General features: G+C 39.0%; 1 protein-coding gene across 2 annotated transcripts in view; it reads left to right on the top strand.

Moving 5' to 3' along the window:
- Nucleotides 1–19,694, top strand: part of LHFPL1 (LHFPL tetraspan subfamily member 1) — a 99,387-nt gene that overhangs the window by 66,985 nt on the left and 12,708 nt on the right. Inside the window, exon 4 of one of the 2 annotated variants that reach the window (XM_032331691.1) lies at nucleotides 4,336–4,434. The exons of the other annotated variant lie outside the window; for it this stretch is intronic. Coding sequence (XP_032187582.1) covers nucleotides 4,336–4,434 — 99 coding nt within the window. The remainder of the gene's footprint in view (nucleotides 1–4,335; nucleotides 4,435–19,694) is intronic. 2 annotated transcript variants of the gene reach the window in all.

Here is a 19,694-nt window from a genome sequence, read left to right as displayed (position 1 = left end):
TTGATGAGAACTTTTGGAAACAAACATAACTGAGGATAAATTACCTTGTGAGTTCATTTTTAAAATATGTCTCCCAGGATACATCTTTCTCCAGCTATGAGCAAATGTGATGGAATCAGCTATCAGTTACAAGTCAAACATCTCCATGAAGCCTGTGTACAAGCTACTGCACTCATCTATCTAAAAGGCAGGAGGGAGGTTAGGGAATGGGAAGAGTAGGAGGCCTGGTTGGGTAGAGCTTGGGGCCACATGCACTGGGGCAGAACACATGCCTGGCCAAGATTTCTAGTCTCTGGCTTGATGCCTGCAAAAAATTGCAAGATAACAACTCCAGCCAGGAAGCTTTTGAATCGAGCCCTGTTGAGCATTTGACTTTTCAGCTGTATTTTTTATGAGGACAAAGAGTTGAGGAAGAAATTAGCATGGAGAAAATAGGTGCAAAGTGAGAGAGGAGTCATACGGAGAGGCTGCTGTTTAATGAAAATAATTTTTTTGTCGAACACTTTCTATATGCTAAGCACTTTCTAAGTATTATTTCTTGAAACAGCCCTATAAGATGGAGTACTATATTCTCATTTTAAAGTCAAGATAAATGAGGCACAGAGAGATTAAGTGACTTGCCAAAAGTCACATACAGACTCTAGGTGGCAGAATTGGAATTTGAACTTAAATCTAGACTGACTACAGAACCTGTTCTCTCTTTTTTCCCATCTTATTAAAATGTAATTGACATACAACACCCTGTAAGTCTAAGGTGTACAATGGGATAATTGGATACACATATATATTGTGAAATGATTACCATAATAAGGTTGCATGACACATCCATCACCTCACATCATGTTTGTGTATGTGTGTGGTGAGAACATTAAAGATCTATTCTTTTAATGACTTTCAAGTATAGAATACGATATTGTTCTCTGAAGTCATTGTGTTGTGTTGTCTCTCTGGATGGAACACCTATAAGATTCCTAGTGCTTGCTAGAGATATTGTTATCAAAAAGTAGTCATTTCTGGATACCCATCTCCGGAACAGCAGAGCTTGTAAGGGTTGATGATCACTCTGATTAGTGGGAAAAACTGTTGTCAGTAACTGGCAACGTGACCATAGGTAAATCTCTTTCCCTCTCTGAGTCTCAATATCCACATCTGTAATGGGGACAAATTGGAGTAGGTAAACTCCAGAGGCCTTTCTCTCTTTAAGATTCTATGTCTGTATCTGGTGTCTAGGATGATCTCCCATCCCTGCTATGAAGATACTTTCAGAAGGCTTCCCCCTTGGTAGCATGGGAAAAGGAAGCTGTCTGTCAGGTACACATAATATACTCTGAAACAGATGCATTTATTGGACACCTATTACATACCAGGTGCCAAGTGTTCCTCCCTTCCAGGAACACACACGTTAGTGAGGGGAGCAGACCTCAGTCAGTTGTAAAGCATATATATCTCGGGATATTTTAATCACAGGTTTAAGCACAGGGTGCTATGGGAACAAAAAGAAGGAATATGTAACTTAGTCTGGAGGTGGGACCTTGGGGCTGGTGAGAAAGGCTTCCTGGAGGAGGTAATTCCTGACCTGAGCTCCTCAACCTGGTAAGGTCTGAGGAACAAGAGAGGGCTGAGGAAAGTAGAAGGTTCCCTTGCCATGTTGAGGCAGACACTTAGCCAGCAGGAATACCTGCTTGAGAAATCAGAGTTCATGCCAGTCCCAGGGCTCTGAATGTGGAGGTTGGAAAGCAGAACTGCTGTACTTTTATGAACTTATGTTCTTTTCTTCCTAGTTTGTGTGGAAAAGCTCACTTTTTAGTAACTCTTCCCTCAATATATACTAGAAGCAGGAAAAGGCTTAGATTTCATTTCCAATTTTGTCCTTAACCCACTGTGCATACTCTGGGTTCCATATTCTGGCTCATACCTCCTCATCTCTCAGGATTTCAGTTTATCTGTGGTACAAACAAGCAAACAAAGGAAGCCCTAAACAAATAGGAGTGTTGTTCCATTGTCAATGGATAAATTCCAGAGCCTAGAAAAGTCTTTGAGTGACCAGCTTCATTTCCTTTAAGACTATGAGACAGATAAGAATGCCTTCTAATTTTAAGCATTCCACTGAAGGGAATTTCTAGCCTTAATTGGTCATTCTTTTAGTTTCTAAACCCTCTCTCACTGTCAGAAAGTTATCACTATTATCCTATTTAAACCTTTCTTTTTTAAAAAAAACATTTTTATTTATTTATTTGAGAGAGCGAGGAAGAGAGCACAAGCAGGGGGAGGGGCAGAGGGAGCGAGAGAAGCAGACTTCCTGTTCAGATGCAGGGCTCAATCCCAGGACCCTGGGAACATGACCTGAGCTAAAGGCAGACACTTAACTGACTGAGCCACACAGGCACCCCTAGATAAGCCTTTCTTGCTATTTCTTAAGGCCCTCATCTTTTTCTCTGGACTCATGGAATAGTGAGAAAAGCTGGTTGCCATGTTGCAGACAAGCTTAGAGTTCTTTGTGATCTTCTTGCAAAATGATTCATCTTAAGACAAAGAGGGCTTATTAGCTTCTCAGAGTGTATATGGAATCTTCCTCAGTGGGGAAAGAGAGGTGGAGGGGAGGCCAGCAGTCTCTGGAATATTCTGCCTTTCACTGTCCAGCTGAGCCCCAGAGCTCTGGAACCTCTAAATATGCTGTTCATTCATCATTGGTCAAACACCTTCGCTGTGGAGGTTCTGTGTTATGTGCTAGTTTCTGCATTTATATTCGTGGCACATCACTTTCCCATAACCTTTGGTATAGCACCTGAGTATAGTGTTCTTGTTATTAGGCTCTCTTTGTTGCTAGTAGGAGAGACTCACTTGAGTTCTTTCACTAAAAGGGAGTTTATTATAACACAAGGAAAGTGAAACTGGAAAGCCATTGGGAAGGACTGGATTTTCTGTAGCTCTTTCAGGGGGAGTATGGAGTTTTTCATCACGGTGTATCTGCTTCATACTACTGTATCCTTTTTCTCTAGCAATCAGTTCACTCAGCTTCCCCAGAATTGACATCTGTCCATAACTTTGAATTGAACTTGGCTTCAGCTTGACACAGACTTGATTCTACCTCTTGGTGTTTTTCCTCTAACTTCTACTCTATCTGCTAACTAGCTCAGCATTTCTGTTTCTTGATTAAAATTTCCAGAAAGAAGAATCTGGCCCAACTCTTCTCTTCATGCCAGGTTATGATGTCAGCTTTCACTGGCCAGCCAATGAATTTTGTCACTTTTTTTTTAAAGATTTTTAAATTTATTTATTTGGCAGACAGAGATCACAAGTGGGCAGAGAGGCAGGCAGAGAGAGAGAGAGAGGAGGAAGCAGGCTCCCCGCTGAGCAGAAAGCCTGATGTGGGGTTTGATCCCAGGACCCTGGGATCATGACCTGAGCTGAAGGCAGAGGCTTTAACCCACTGAGCCACCCAGGTGCCCCAATTTTGTCACTTTTGTTTCCAGTGTCAATGCTTAGTCCAACTCACTGTCACCAAAGGCATGGGGCAGGATTGGGGGTGTTGTAGGTTATAAAAGGTAAACCTAGGCAGTAAGCAAGAGCTGGGGATGATGCACTTGCCCTTGGAAGGCACTGTCAGCAAGCAGACCCAGTCTTGTACCTTTTGTTGGAAGAGTAAGGTTATCACCAAGATCCCACAGTTTCTCTGTAGTGACCAAATAACCTAAACAAAATGGACAGGAAGACAAGGGGTGTAGTGAAAAGCATTAGAATCCAAATAAAGGAGAAATGCTTAGCATAAAGCTGGAATGATTTCTCAGAATAAGAAATTATTTCTGGAAGAGGGAGTGTGGTGCCTTCCTCACCAGGAGAAGCCTACCCAATTTGTATGTTTTCTCTAGATCTCAGTCTGGCAGCTGAGATAGAAGTGATTCCAAGTGATAGAAATCATGACCTACCTTCAACTAAGAGGGACTTTTTGACTCTTAGAAAAAGCTGAATTTTAGGAAAGAGTAGCAGTCTCTACATTGTTATTCCTTGAATATCAGACCAAGATAGAAGAGGAGTCGGACTGGGAAGTTCAACTTAGTGTTATAAGTTATTGTCAAGAACATTTGGGTTGTAAAAAGTACACTGGCCTGTCTCAATTCCCAACACTGCCCTCTACTATCTACTTCAACTCACTGCTTATGGCATGGCAAAGAAATTCTGTTGAGTTGGTAGTGTCATAGACATTTAGGGTTAAAGGGGAAAGATAAACTTTGAACAGAAGAGGCAGAAGTTGAGCCAAGCTAATCCAGAGAGAAATTTTGGGTGACAGAAAATCTGTTATATTTTTTCTACCTATTTGTATGCTTTTCTTTCCAGGGCTGCTGATAAGCTCGGGCTGTGCATTATACCCCTTAGGATGGAATAGCCCGGAGATAATGCAAACATGTGGGAATGTCTCCAATCAATTTCGGTTAGGTAAGGTGGCCTGGGCAGGATGGTAGTGATGGTTCTTTTGGGAATCTAGTTTTCAAAGTGCTTTACCTCTTGAAGGGGACTCTGCTGGCTAGTGGTGCTTATCTGAGTCTCTGTCATTATGTTGGCTTGTGGGAAGTGTTGGCTTGGCCAGATTCATTTGGCCTCACTAACTCACAAAGGACTTAAACTCCTCTTTTAAAATTATATCTCTCCACATTCTTTATGCACTTTCACCCAGAGTCCTGTGACCAGTTTGGGTAAACTCTATCTACAGGGGGATTTCAAATGCTTAGAGACTGATGATTTGTCATTCTCTGAAAAACTCCTAGTTCCTATTATTGTTTCTTTCCCAGGCACTGTTTTCCAACTATAAATCAATAGTATCTCTTCTCACTCTCTACCAAGGATGTAACAAGAGGTCATTTGGTTTACACCAAGCATTATGAACTAGATTAAATATGGAGAATTGTTACTGGCATTGTTACATTGTTACTGGTATATTAATGGCCAGAGCTGTCAAGTATTAGAATGGACGACAGAAGTACCTCTGGACTCTTTTATGGTTGCCAGTCCTCACTGAGAATGGCTTAAGTTCACTAATGTGAACTGGGAATAGATTAGTCTCTAACTGAAAGTCTTCAAAATATTTTCCCAACCTACTGTGATGGAAGGGAGTAGAAGGGAGTAGAAGTAGAAATACAATTGATTATTCTCAATTGTAGGAGAGGATTTTGGAACAATGAGGACAACTATTCCTTATAGCTTATGCTCCAATACTTCCCTTTCTCTCTGTTGCCTCAGACTTTTTTGGGTCTCACGTGACTCATTTTTGGAGAAAGGGGTTGTTCACTATACAAATATAACATGAGGGAAGGGCTCTATATAAGATGTGACAAATGTGGACCCTGGAATGTCCAGTGTTACTGGATCAAGCCATAGCTCTCTGGCACCTTCTGCCATAGGTGAAGGAATCAGTAAATATTTGGGGGCAGGTTCTGAAGAAGAAGGAAGCAGACCACTGATCCAGCCAGTCAGGATAGATAAAATTGAAACTTAGCACATTTCTCCTACATGGTTGTTAGACACATAATTCTCCTCTTTAAAATAATAGCTTTATTGATACACAATTCATATACCATAAAATCTGCCCCTTTAAAGGCTATAATTAGTGGTCTTCAGTACATTCACAAAGTTGTGCAATCATCACTACTATGTAATCCCAGATTATTCCAGAGGAAAATTAATACCCATAAGCAGTCACTCCCCATTCCCCCCTATATCCCAGAAGCCACTGCCAATATAGATTTGCCTATTCTAGAAATTTCACATAAATGGAATCAAATAATATGTGGTTTTTAGGTCTGCTTCTTTTACTTAGCATATTGTTTTCAGTGTTCATCCATTTGTACCATGTATCAATACTTCTGCTTTTTATGGCTGAATAGTATTCCATTGTATGGCTATAACACATTTTGTTTATCTGCTCACTAGTTGATGGATACTTGGGTTTTTCTACTTTCAGGATATTATGAATAATACTGCTATGAATATTTGTGTACACATTCTTAGATGCACATATATTTTCATTTTTCTTGGGTGGATTTCTAGAAGCAGGATTGCTAGGTCAAGTGTGAATCTATGTTTAAGTCTTTTGAGGAACTGCCAGGCTGTCTTCAAATGTGACTGCATCATTTTAAATTTCAACCAGCAATGTGCAAGGGTTCCAATTTCCCAACATCTTCACCAATACTTATTTTTCATTTTTTAAAATTATAGCCATCCCCATGGGTATGAAGTGGCCTCTCAATGTGATTTTAACTTGCATTTCTCTGATAACAGATGATGTTGAACTTCTTTTCATTTACTTATTGGACATAACCTTCCTATATCTTCCTTGGAGAAATATATATTCAAATTCTTTACCTATTTTTAACTGGGTTATTTGCCTTTTTTGTTATGGTTGTTGAGTTGAAAGAGTTCTTAATGTATTCTGGATACTAGACTCTTTTCAGATATATGATTTGCAAGTAGTTTTTTTTCCTATTTTGTGGGTCATATTTTACTTTCTTGATGATATCCCTTGAAATACTAAGTTATTTCATCTTGATGAAATCCAGTTTTGCTTATTTTGCTTTTGTTTCTTGTGCTTTTGGTGTCATATCTAAGACTATATTGCCAAACCCAAGGTCATGAAGACTGTTTTGGCTATCTCTTGCATTTCCATGTAAATTTTAGGTTCACCTTGTCAATTTCTGCACAAAAGCCAGCTGGGATTTTGATAGAGATTGTGTTGAATCTGTATATAAGTTTGGAAAGTATTGCTACTTTCACAATATTAAGTTTTCTAATCCAAGAACACAAGATGACATTCCACTGAGTTGGATTTACTTTAATTTCTTTCAATGATATTTTGTAGTTTTCAGTATATGAGTCTTACACTTCTTTTGTGAAATATCTTCCAAAGTATTGTTTTTTTAAGATTTATATATTTATGAGAGGGAGTGGAGGAGGGGCAGAGGGAGAAAATCTTCAAGCAGACTCCCCACTGATCATGGAGCCCAGTGTGGATCTCAATCCCACAACCCATGAGATCATGACCTGAACCAAAATCAAGAGTCAGATGCTTAAATGACTGAGCCACCCAGGCCTCTGTATTGTTTTTTTATAGTATTATAAATGGAATTGTTTTCTTAATTTTATATTTTGATTGTTCATTGTTAGTGTATAGAAATACAAGTGTTTTTTCTATATTGACCTTGTATCCTGCAAACTTGCTGAACTCCTTTATTAATTCTAATGATACTTTGGAATAGATTAAGATTTTCCATATACAAAGTCATGTTATCTGAGAATAGAGAGTTTTACTTCTTCATTTTCAATTCAGGTATCTTTTATTTCTTTTTATTATCTCATCGCCTTGGCTAGAGCCTTCACAACAATATTGACTAGAACTGGTGAGAGCAAACATCCTTATCTTATCCCTGACCTAAGGAGTAAAGAATCCAGTTTTTCACCATTAAGTATTGATGTTAATAATTTTTTTAAATGTGTGGCTTTCATTAGGTTGAGAATGTTCCTTTTTATCTCTTTCTAGTGTGTTAAGTGCATTCATTATGAAAGGGTGATGGGTTTTGTCAAATCCTTTTTCTTCACCTACTGAGATGATCACATGCATTTTATTGATTGCTCTTCATATGTTAAACCAATCTTGCATCTCAGAGATAAATCATAGTTGGCCATGGTATATAATCCACTTTATATGTTGCTTGGTTTGGTTTGTTAGCATTTTATTAAGGATTTCTGTATCTATATTAATTAGGAATATTGGCCTATAAATTTCTTTCTTATGATATGTTTGTTGGATTTTGGTATGCAGGTAACATTGGTCTCATAGAATGAGTTGCTATTTTGGTTAATATAAAATGCCAAAGTAAAAAATTGCAGGCATGATTTGTACATAGTCATTTGGCAGTTTTCTGCACTAGTCACCACCCCCCCCCAAGGGACTAGTTCACAAATGGGAAATTTTGTGTGCAACTATCTTTCTTTCAAGTTGATGGTCATCAATCACATTTGCCATAGGATCATTATTTTTCTCTTTTTACTCAATATTTTTTATTGTTTCTTTCTCCATTACATTCTCCTCCTTATTTACCTTTCTCCCTGCACCATGTCTTCCCAAGGGCTCTGGCTCCCCTCTCTTCAGTGCCCTGAATACTGTTCTGTTAATCCTTAGGGATGAAGGGTTTGCTGAATCCTGCTTGAGTCAAACCCTCCCAGTTCCTTTTCTGAACTATTCTTTCAAATTCTTCCAACTGCATAAGCGTGTCTCATCCATGAGTCACATTTCCTGCCCATATTCTTCAATTACAGGCCTCCGTATTAGCACTTTTCTGGTTAATGCTGAAAAGAAGAGACATCCTGTGCCATCCTTGATCCTTTTCCAGTCAGCTGCCCAAACATACATGATAGTGCCAACCATATTAGCAGCTATTCCTTGTAATATAGAGGTGCCAGGAGCAGCAACAAAACATGTAGTAAAATTTTAAAAAATATATTTTATGAAATGTTGTGAACAGCAATATGAAATATTTGATTACTCTGCTGGAGGGACCAAATGGAAAGTCCCAGAAATGTTTGGAAATAGAGAAAGGCCCAGCTGAGTCCAAACTTTCAGTCATCCCTTCCAAAGCACCAGACGTGTGAGTAAAGCAGTCCTAGGCCCTCCGTTCAAGCCATCTGAATATCACTGAATGACTCTAGTTAAAGCCAATTGCAGTGGAGCTAGCGCTCATCTGAGTCCTGACTAAATTGTGACCAGCAGATTCATGAGATATGATAAAATGGATGTTGTTTTAAGCTACTATGTCCTGGAGTTAGTTTGTCTTACAATAATGGTTGTATAATAGATTAACTAAAAAATGCCAAACTGTGTACATTTAAATTTATTATTTTTAATCAAAAGTAATTTTTGTATGTGATAAAATAGTACATAAATGTATAAAATGCAAAGTCAAAGTCTTTTTCCTAACCCTGACTCCCTTCCCCAAAGGGACCATTGAGTTTTTTTGTATCTCTCCAGAATTTTTAATAAATATAAAAATATGAGCATATCTTTATTTTATTCAATCAAGACCATATTATATATCTATCTATCTATATAACTAACTATACCATTCTGAACCTTGCATTTTTCATTCACCAGTATCTCTCAGAGAGCTATTAATGTTTATAGATCTCCCTTCTACATTTTAGGCATGCCATATTTTCCCACTGTAGGGATAGCATAAACTCTATGAAGGCAGGGATTTTTTTTTTTTTTTTTCTGTGAGATTAAGTAACTTGCCTAAGGACTCTCAGCTGATAAACTGGCACAGCTGGGATTCAAATTCTAGAAGTCTGGTTCTAGCTAGCACCATCCAATAGCAGTTCCTGTAATGATGGAAAATTTTTGCGTCTTGCTATCCAATGTGTTAGCCTTTAGCCACATGTTGTTATTGAACAATTGAAATGTTAGGTTGATGGGACTGAATGTATAATTTAATTTAATAAATATTTAATCATGTTAATTTAATTTAATTTATTAATTTAAATATAATAGCCACAGTGTGACTAGTGGTTACCATATTGGAAAGCACAGCCTGAAAATCTGGGTCCTTATCTGCTATGCTCCTCCACAAAGAAAGAGCCTACTAAGGAGACTCAGAAAGAAAAGCCAGAAAAGAAAAATAAGAATGCAGGGTCACAACATCCAAGAGAAAGAGGGTACATTGAAAAAGAGGGTGTAACCAATTGTGTTTAATGTTGATTCAAGTTGCTAGATGAGGATGGAGAAGTGACCATTGGAGTCAGCCAGACTCTAATGATGTCCTAGAGGAGCAGTTTTGCAGTTATAGATACTGGAGTCATTGTGAGGTGAGGAAAATGAAAACAGCATGTATAAACAATTCTTTCAAAAAGTTTTGCTACAGGGGAAAGCTGTAAAACTGAGCAGTAGCTGGAGGAGAATATAGGATTAAGAGAGGCTTTTTCTGGGGTGCTTGGGTGGGTCAATGGGTTAAAGCCTCTGCCTTCAGCTCAGGTCATCCTCGGGTCCTGCAATCAAGCCCCGAATCCGAATCCGGCTCTCTGCTCAGTGGGGAGCCTGCTTCCTCTCCTCTGCCTGCCTCTCTGCCTACTTGTGATCTCTCTCTTTCTGTCAAATAAATAAATAAAATCTTAAAAAAAAAACAGAGGCTTTTTCTAAATTGGCCAAATACTTGACTCATGATGATAATGATTCTGTAATGGAGAGAGATTGATGCAGAAAAGCAATGTCCTTGAGAATGTGAAGGTACAATGAAAGGGAACCTTGAATGGAGACCTCATTTCAGCTGGGTTCCAAATACATATATTTTAGCTTCACTGTGATTTTCAAAATCCTCTTAGATCCACAAAACTACTAGGAAATTCCTTCATACCCAATGGCCTATCACCCAGATAAGCCCCACTGAAGATATCAAGAAGCTAAATACTTTTAATGCGACATAGTTGTTTTCAGGCTAGCTTACAAAACTACTGTTATCAGTAGCACTTAATTCTAAGGTAAGGGCTATACCTTCTATCAAAGGATCACATTTACAACATGTTCTCATGAGTATTATTTAATCTGATTTTCAAAAGTGCATGGATAGCAGATGGTAATATGCCCATTTTATAATGAGGAAACCTGAAGGTAGGAATAGGTAAAGTGATTTGTGTAAGGTCGTAGATCAAGTGAAAGGCAGAACTGTGATTGGTGCTTATCTCCTAATTCACCATTCTGTGTGTAATTACAATGACTTTTCCCCCTCTCCATTGGTGAGGGTGTGTGTCAAGTCATTTGTGAATTCTCCTCAAGATAAAATTTATCTCTATTGTTTCTGAACAAATGTCTGAAACATCATGGAAAGTACTGAGTTTTACATCTTGCTTCCTTCACTTCCACCCTCAGTCTAAGTCCCCTGTTGATCTTTTAGTATAACCAGGGTACAAATACAGAAGGGGGCAGCTAAACCTGATGGGATTCTGGAAGAGATTGTAAGTGGAATGGACATGTGTAGGAAATTATAAAGTGCCTCTAGATTTGACTTGCATTAATAAAGACACCTACACTGTTTTGCTAAACTTGGTCATAGGAGAAAGATATACAAAATTCTTGTTTCATATGCTCTTAGATCATATACAATCTTCCAGGGCCACTCTGGTTTTCTAGCATATCTACTCCCTACTGTACTAAGTATCTTAGTCGCTCTTCTTGAAAGAAAGAGATTGGGTGGGGCAAGAAAGAAGAATAAAAGAACAGAGGGTGCTCTCCAGAAAAAAGCACAACTGTAAAAGGAATCCTCATACTCTGGCGCCCCAAAAGTTTGACTATCACCAGCAAGACCCCAACACCTTGCCTTTACTGCCTACCTGCTTGTATTCACAGACCTTTGTCCCGCATTTTCCTTGGGCTCTGCTTTCCAGCTTCTCTCTTAACTCAGGCAAGTGGGAAGTGAAACTGTGCCTCGAGCAATAGTGGCTGCCCTGAAAAGATCTCCAGCCACCCCAACCATCGAGACCAGTTTTAAAATAGCCCCTGACTCGCATCTGCACAGATGGACCATGGCTTGACCTCTAGAATGAGAGATTGACTACCTTTATTATAATGCTAAAATCTCCACCCAAGGTGGAGACTCAGCCTCATTTACATAACACTCAATATATGTGTAGGCATGGTTCCTTAAGGCACATTTGTGACCTTATGCCTGTCTCTACATACAATAACAAGGCTTCCCTATCTAAATATTCATCCTCACCCTAAATAAAAGGAACCCATCCACCCTTGTTTGGGGACTCATGGCTTTGAAAGCTACTCCCCGTAACCTCCTTATTTGCTGCAAATAAAGTTTACTTTGTGCAACAACTCAACCTAGTGCAGTTTCTGACTCACCAAGGAGCCAACGCAGGTTGTTTTGGTTACGTGACCACCTTCCTTCCACTGCCTCTCCTGTTTCTAGGCTCTTCTCTCACGTCTTGCAGACTGCTGTCCCTATCCTCCCTCAGTGCCTGCTCTAACACCCTGGAAACACACCTGGCTCTGACCCAGGAGAGTCTTTAGTTGAGCCGTTTAAGGAATTGACTGCTTTTTTTCTTTTTTACCATTTAAAGAAGAAATCAACTTGTAAGAAACCGTAAGAGACCCCTGAATAGTCAAAACAGTCCTGAGAAAGAACAAACCTGAAAGTATCTTGTGTCCTGATTTCAAATTATAATGTAAGTCTATAGTAGTCAAAACAGTATGGTATTGACATAAAAGCAGGCAAGTGGAATAATAGAACAGACTAGAGAGCTCAGAAATAAACCCACACAAATATGTCAATTAATTTGGGGGCACCTGGGTGGCTCAGTGGGTTAAAGCCTCTGCCTTCGGCTCAGGTCATGATCTCAGGGTCCTGGGATTGAGACCCTCATTGGGATCTCTGCTCAGCAGGGCACCTGTTTCCCTCTCTCTCTCTCTCTCTCTCTGCCTGCCTCTCTGCCTGTTTGTGATCTTTCTCTCTGCCAAATAAGTAAATAAAATCTTTTAAAAAATATGTCAATTAATCTATGACAAAGGAACCGAGAATATACAATAGGAAAAGGAAAGTCTTTTCAATAAATGGTGTTGAGAAAACTGAATAATCGTATGCAAAAGAATGAGGCTGGACCACTATCTTATACCATACACAAAAATTTACTCAAAATGGATTAAAGACTTAAACATAAGGCCTGAAACCAAACAACTCCTAGAAGAAAACATAGGAAGTATGGAAGTAGCTCCTTTACATAGGTCTTGCCAATCACTTTTTGAATTTGACACCAAAAGCAAAGGCAACACAAGCAAAAATAAACAAGTGGGTCTGTGTAAAACTAAAAGCTTCTGCACAGCAAAGAAAACCAACAACAAAATGCAAAGGCAAACTACCAAATTGGAAAAAGTACATGCAAATCATATATTTGGTAAAGGGTTAATCTCCAAAGTATATAAAGAACATATACAACTCAATAGCAGGCCCCCCCAAAACAATCCAATTTAAAAAATGGGCAGAGGATCTAAAGAGGCATTTTTTTCAAAGAAGACATACAGATGATCAACAAGTACATGAAAAGGTGCTCAATACCACCAATCACCAGGGAAATGCAAATCAAAATCACAACGAGACATCACCTCACACTTGTTAGAATGGATACTATCACAAAGACAACAAGTAACAAGTGTTGGTGAGGATGTGGCAAAAAGGGAACTCCTGTACTTTTGTTGGTGGGAGTGCACTATGTAAAACACTGTGGAAGTTCCTCAAAAAATTAAAAGCTGTATGATTCAGGAATTTCATTACTTGGTATTTATCTGAAGACAACGAAAACACTATCTCAAAAAGATATATTCACTTCCCTATTGATTGCAGCAGTATTTACAGTAACCAAGACGCAGAAGCAAACTATGTATTCATTAATGGATGAATGGATTAAAAAAAATGTGGAATATGTACACAATGGAATATTACTCAAGCATAAAAAAAACCTTGATATTTTCAACAACATGGATGGACCTTGAGGATATTCTGCTCTGTGAAATAAGTCAGATAAAGACAAATACTCTATGACCTATAAAGCTAACCAAACCAACCAACCAACCTAACAACCCACCAAAGTCATGGATGCAGAGAACTGACTGGTTATTACCAGAGACAGGGGGTGGATGAAATAGATGAAGAGGGTCAAAAAGCTCAAATTTCCAATTATAAAATTAGTAAATCTTGGGGATATAATGTACAGCATGGTGACTATAATTAATAATAGTGTATTACATATTTGAAAGCTGCTGAGTAGATTTAAAATGTTTTCATAAAAATATTATAAATATATATGGTTATGGATGTTAACTAGGGTTATTTTGATGATTATTTCACAATATATGCAAATATTGAATCATTATGTAGTATGCTTGAAATGAATATAATATTATATGTCAATTATATCTCAATAAAAATTAAATAAGAAATTACAATCAGGTATATAAAACAGGGGGGAAAAACCCCAAACACTAATCAGGAGCTTGCACTGAAACCTACAATAGGCGGGACCTTGCAGATTAATCACTGGGGCTATTTATAGTTAGTGAGACTAATAGGGGTAGGTGACTTTTTCAAGGCCCACAATAAGGGACTTGGAACTAGCTTCCTGACTCTCAGGCATATTGTAGGTGCTGCTCAATGGCAATCCCATACCTGTTTGTTGAATGAATAATTCAATCAGTAATAAGGGGAAAGTCAGACAAAGTCTCCTAGCAACAGTCCTGTTAAGTGCAAACTTTCCCACACTTTAATTTGATTACGTAAATGAAAGATTTAAGCTGAGAAAGGTGTTTTTATGGTTGTTAATTAAACTCTGGCCATCAAATAGAGATTTCAACAACTTGATCCCTCATAAATGAATCCTGAGTCCAACAGTAAATTAATGCATTTCACTCCACCTCCTAGTTGTCCTTCATCAAGCCTCTAATTGGCATCAAAGCAGTGGGAACCATGGTAGAAACCCAAGGGAAGATCGCCTAGTGTTAAGAGTGGGCTTTAGCACAGCTGCATCCTTAGCTCTGTGACCTTGGGCCAGTTTTCAGCATGTGGGAGCTTATTGCTACCTCCTGGGGTTGCTGTAAGGATTAAATGAGATCACACATGCAAAACACGTAGTACAGTGTTTGATATACAGTTACCTGTCAACAGTTGTTGTCCAGTTCCAGTATCATCATTGTCATTATAATAATACCAATTGTTGAAATGGAAATGTTCCCAGCACTTTTCAGTAGTTTTCAGAAAAAGGACCTATTACAGCAAGGAGCCATTATTTATTGCATGATGGCTTAAAAACACAGGTTAGCAGTAGAAATCTGAGCCCTGGCCACTTACTGGTTGAGCATCTTGGGGCATGCTGCTTAACCTCACTGTGTCTCCCTTAATAGGGATTGAAAAAATAGTTTTCCCTGTAAGGTTATTGAGAAAATTAAAGGAAGTAATACATGCATACAAAGCATTTAGCACAATAGGCTGCACTAAATGTCACCTGTGTTAGTAGGTAGTCAGCCCAGTTCTCAAGAGCCTCCTTAGTTAGGGAGGATGCCCCAGGTTTGGCTTCTGGGAAGGACAGAGAAACTCATTCCATCTGACAAAGGCCTGCAACAGAGGCTACCCAAAGGCCTTGTGTGTGCTTTTTGTGTTTCCTCTCTCAAAGGCCCATTTCCTTTGCTCTCTCATCATTTCCTCTCATTCTTGCCAGTTCAAAGCCTTTTACAGTGACTCGGGGTTTGGACTTTAATGGGTTCAGTTTCCAGGCATTTCCTGTTACCTTTCCTCTCTATCAGTTTCCTTCTTTGTGGACCGTGTGTTTTCTTGTGCTCACGAGAAGCAGCTTAATATATTCTCATGTCCACAGAGGGGCAGCAGAGTGTGGTAGAAACAGTTTTGGCCTGGGTATCAGGACAGCTGTGTTTTAATTTTCTGAAATTTGCTTGGGCATGTCACTTTCCCACCCTGAGATTTGGTTTCCCTGTTATAGCAGACAGAGCATTGAACTAGACTGATGAGCAATGGAGGCCCCAGATACCTACCTAGATCCCTGATGTTACCTGAGGTCTTTGACTAAATCTCATATTTATCTACTGTATTCTTAAAAAACCAGAAGGGTACGGGTGACTGGGTGGCTCAGTTGGTTAAATGTCTGCCTTTAGCGCAGGTCATGATCGCAGGGTCCTGGGATTGAACCCAAAGTTATGGGACTCCCTGCTCAGCTGGGAGTCTGCTTTTCCCACTTCCTCTGCCCCTCCCTGTCCCACTCATACGCAGTCTCTATTTCTCTCTCCTTCTCAAGTAAACAAATAAAAATTTAAAAAATTTAAAAAACCCCAGAAAGATAAACCTTAAGTATAAGGCAGCCATCCTAGAGGAGAGGAGGCTTTTAGTATCATTCACCCATGGGAGTGAGGGCCAGGGATTGACCCAGGGGATTGGGAAAAGCAACTCATTTGTTGGGCACCAACAGCTAGAATGTCCTGGGGAGACTGTCTTTCTGGAAAACTCATGGCTCAGGTGTTGCTTAAGATTTTTCAGTTGTCCTCCTGGCTCACACAAAGAGGAGTTCCCATCCAGAGAAGCTGGGATAGCTAAGCTGGAAAAGGCAGGAGGGAAACAGTGAGTGAGTCAGGGTGCAACGTAATTCAACAGCATATCCTTGGTTCCTGGCACATGCTTGGCACTCTCTAAATGTTGCACTGAGTAGAATGAACAAATCGCAAGGTGGCTCTGTTGCCGTCTTACTGTGTAAGATGGCCAAGTCATTTCAGATCCTTATATATTTGTGGTTTTTACTGAAATATATTTGGCCTATAACATTGTGTAATTTAAGGTATACAACATGTTAAAATGATACAGTTCTATATTGTAATGTGATTGCCATTATAATAATTATTAGCACCTTTATCATATTACATCATTATTTCTTTGTAGTGTTTGGAATAATTAAGTTCTAGTCTCTTAGCAAGTTTAACGATTATAATACAATATTACTGTCTATACTCACTGTACTTTGCATTAGGCCCCTAGGGCTTATTGACTACCTATTGCACGTTTGTACCTTTAAACAACATCTGTCCTATCTCCCCACCTGCCTCCATCTCCTGGTAACCACCATTTGCTCTCTATTTTGGACCACTTTGGCTCCTTCAGATTTCTCATATACATTTCACTTTTTTAAGCCTATCTCCCAGCAACTACAGTGAGGATGATTTTATCTACGCTTAGGGATTGTTATGGCCATGAAATGACGAAGTGCATGTGAATGTGATTTATGAAAACAATGCCCTACAGGTTTAAGGAGTAGAAGTTGAGAAAGCGTATCTACTGATTCCTCCTATCATTTTAATGACTAAACTTCAGTGCCAGTTTTCTCACTGACCATCCTCTATTAAAAATAGTCAAGAACTTCAAGTAATGAGACTCTATACATCCCATGGGATGCTAAGCTAGTTTCATTTTGATAGAAAAAAAAAATGATGGTGCTTATAAACATTTCTGCCTTTCCTGAAAATAGCCTGCCTGAGAAAAAGGGTGTTTACTCCTGGAATAGTCAATCCTTAAGGTGACTTCCAGGATGGTGACTCCAGAGGACCTAGAAAAGACCGCAAAGGGCAGGTTCTCTGTTTTACTTGACCGTATTTCCCCCACTTAGGGACTTGCAGAGGGTCTAGCAGGCTCTCTGTCTCTGTCACTGTGACTGAAACAGTGAGCTGATTGTCTGTCCACCAGACCACCACCAGATGGCGGTAAAGTCAGGTGAATTCATTCTGTTCCTCTGCTACTTTCTGTCCCGCCTCTGATCCTCTTGCTTCATCTCCTACTTCTGTATCCTCCACTCAAATTTCCTTCTATAAACCTCAATAAAAGTCTTCTTTATCCCCCTCACTTTTAGTGAGTGTCTTTCCTTGGCTACTCTGGATGAGACAGTATCCTAAATTTTTGTTGAAAAACAGAAACCCATTTTAAATAGGGGTGTTAGTACCATGGTACCCATTTCACCCTAGTCTTGTGAGGATGGAATGAAGTGACATATTTAAAACTTCGTACAGGGCCTGAACTGAATAAATGTCATAAAAACTGTCATTATTATTATTGCTGTTTTTATAGGTTAGACTGACCCATGTTATTTAATAAGTGAAATAGATTTCAAAGGCAAGAACCAAGAGGAAAACCAGGGACAGTTCTTGCACACCCTCAGGGCAGTTCTCTGGCAAAGTTAGAATCACATATTAGGGGTTAACCTATATGTACATCTGCTATGATGCATGACTTTTTAAAATCATCTTTACTGAGTCTCACCCAGGTGAGTTGGGAGAAATTGCCTACAATGTATCTTTCAAGAGAAAGCCCATAGCATTGCATCAAGTTGACTGTAGGTTCTTTTTTTTTTTAATTAACATTGTTAAAATGTCTATGCTGCCCAGAGCAATCTATACTTTCAATGCTATCTCAACCAAAATACCAATGGCATTTTCAAAGTGCTGGAACAAACAATCCTAAAATTTGTATGAAACCAGAAAAGACCCTGAATCACCAAGGAAATGTTGAAAAATAAAAAGCAAAGCTGGGGCATCAGGTTGCCTGATTTCAAGGTATATTACAAAGCTGTGATCACCAAGACGGCATGTTACTAGCACAGAAACAGACACATAGACCAATGGAAGAGAATAGAGAGCCCAAATATGGACCCCTCAACTCTATGGTCAAATAATCTTTGACAAAGTAGGAAAAAATATCCAGTGGAAGAAAGACAGTCTCTTTAATAAATGGTGCTGGAAAAATTGGGCAGCTATATACAGAAGAATGAAAGTCGATCATTCTCTTACACCATACACAAAGATAAACTCTAAATGGATGAAAGACCTCAATGTGAGACAGGAATCTATCAAAATCCCAGAGGAGAACGTAGGCAGTAACCTTTCAACATCAACCACAGCAGCGTTGAATACAGTATCTTCTTTCAAAACACATCTACAAAGGCAAAGGAGAAGATATTTGCAAATGACACTACAGATAAAGGGCTGATATCCAAGATCTCTAAAGAACTCCTCAAACTCAACACATGCAAAAGAGTTAATGATGTCAAAAAATGGGCAGAAGACATGAACAGACACTTCTCCAAAGAAGACATACAAATGGCTAACAGACACACGAAAAAATGTTAAAACATCATTAACCATCAGGGAAATTCAAATCAAAACCTCCTTGAGATACCACCTTACACCAGTTAGAATGGCAAAAATTGACAAGGCAAGAAACAACAAATGTTGGAGAGGCTGTGGAGAAAGGGGAACCCTCTTACACTGTTGGTGGGAACACAAGCTGGTACAGCCACCTTGGAAAACAGTGTGGAGTTTCCTCAAAAAGTTAAAAATAGAGCTACCCTATGACCCAGCAATTGCATTACTGTGTATTTACCCCAAAGACACATATGTAGTGAAAAGAAGGGCCATATGCACCCCAAGGTTCATAACAGCAATGTCCACAATAGCCAAACTATGGAAAGAGCTGAAATGCCCTTCAACAGACAGATGAATAAGATGTTGTCCACATATACGATGGAATATTACTCAGTGATCAGAAAACATGAATACCCAACATTGGCATCAACATGAGTGAAGCTGGAGATTATGTTAAGTGAAACAAGTCAAACAGAGAAAGTCAATTATCATTTGGTTTCACTTACTTGTGAGGCATAAAGAGTAACATGGAGGTCATTAGGAAAAGGAAAGGAAAAGTGAATTGGGGAAAATTGGAGAAGGAGATGAACCACGAAAGATTGTGGACTCTGAGAAAAAAAAACTGAGGGTTTTGGAAGGGAGGGGGTGATGGGTGAGCCTGGTGGTGGGTATTAAGGAGGGCATGTATTGCATGGAGCACTGGGTGTGGTGCATAAGCAATGAATCTTGGAACACTGAAAAAGTAAAATTAAATTAAAAAATAGATTTCAAAAAAATTATCCTGACTGATACAATGGAAATATTTAAAATTTACATTGATAATGCTAAGTGAAATAAGTCAAGCAGAGAAAGACAATTATCATATGGTTTCACTTATTTGTGTAACATAAGGAATAGTATGGAGGACATTAGGAGAAGGAAAGGAAAAGTGAAGGGGGGTGGAGAATCAAAGGGGGAGACAAACCATGAG

This window comes from Mustela erminea, chromosome X (assembly GCF_009829155.1).
Source record: "Mustela erminea isolate mMusErm1 chromosome X, mMusErm1.Pri, whole genome shotgun sequence".
NCBI lineage: Eukaryota > Metazoa > Chordata > Mammalia > Carnivora > Mustelidae > Mustela > Mustela erminea.
The sequence above is the reverse complement of the archived record's forward strand: the minus strand, read 5'-3'. Positions and strand labels throughout refer to the sequence as shown.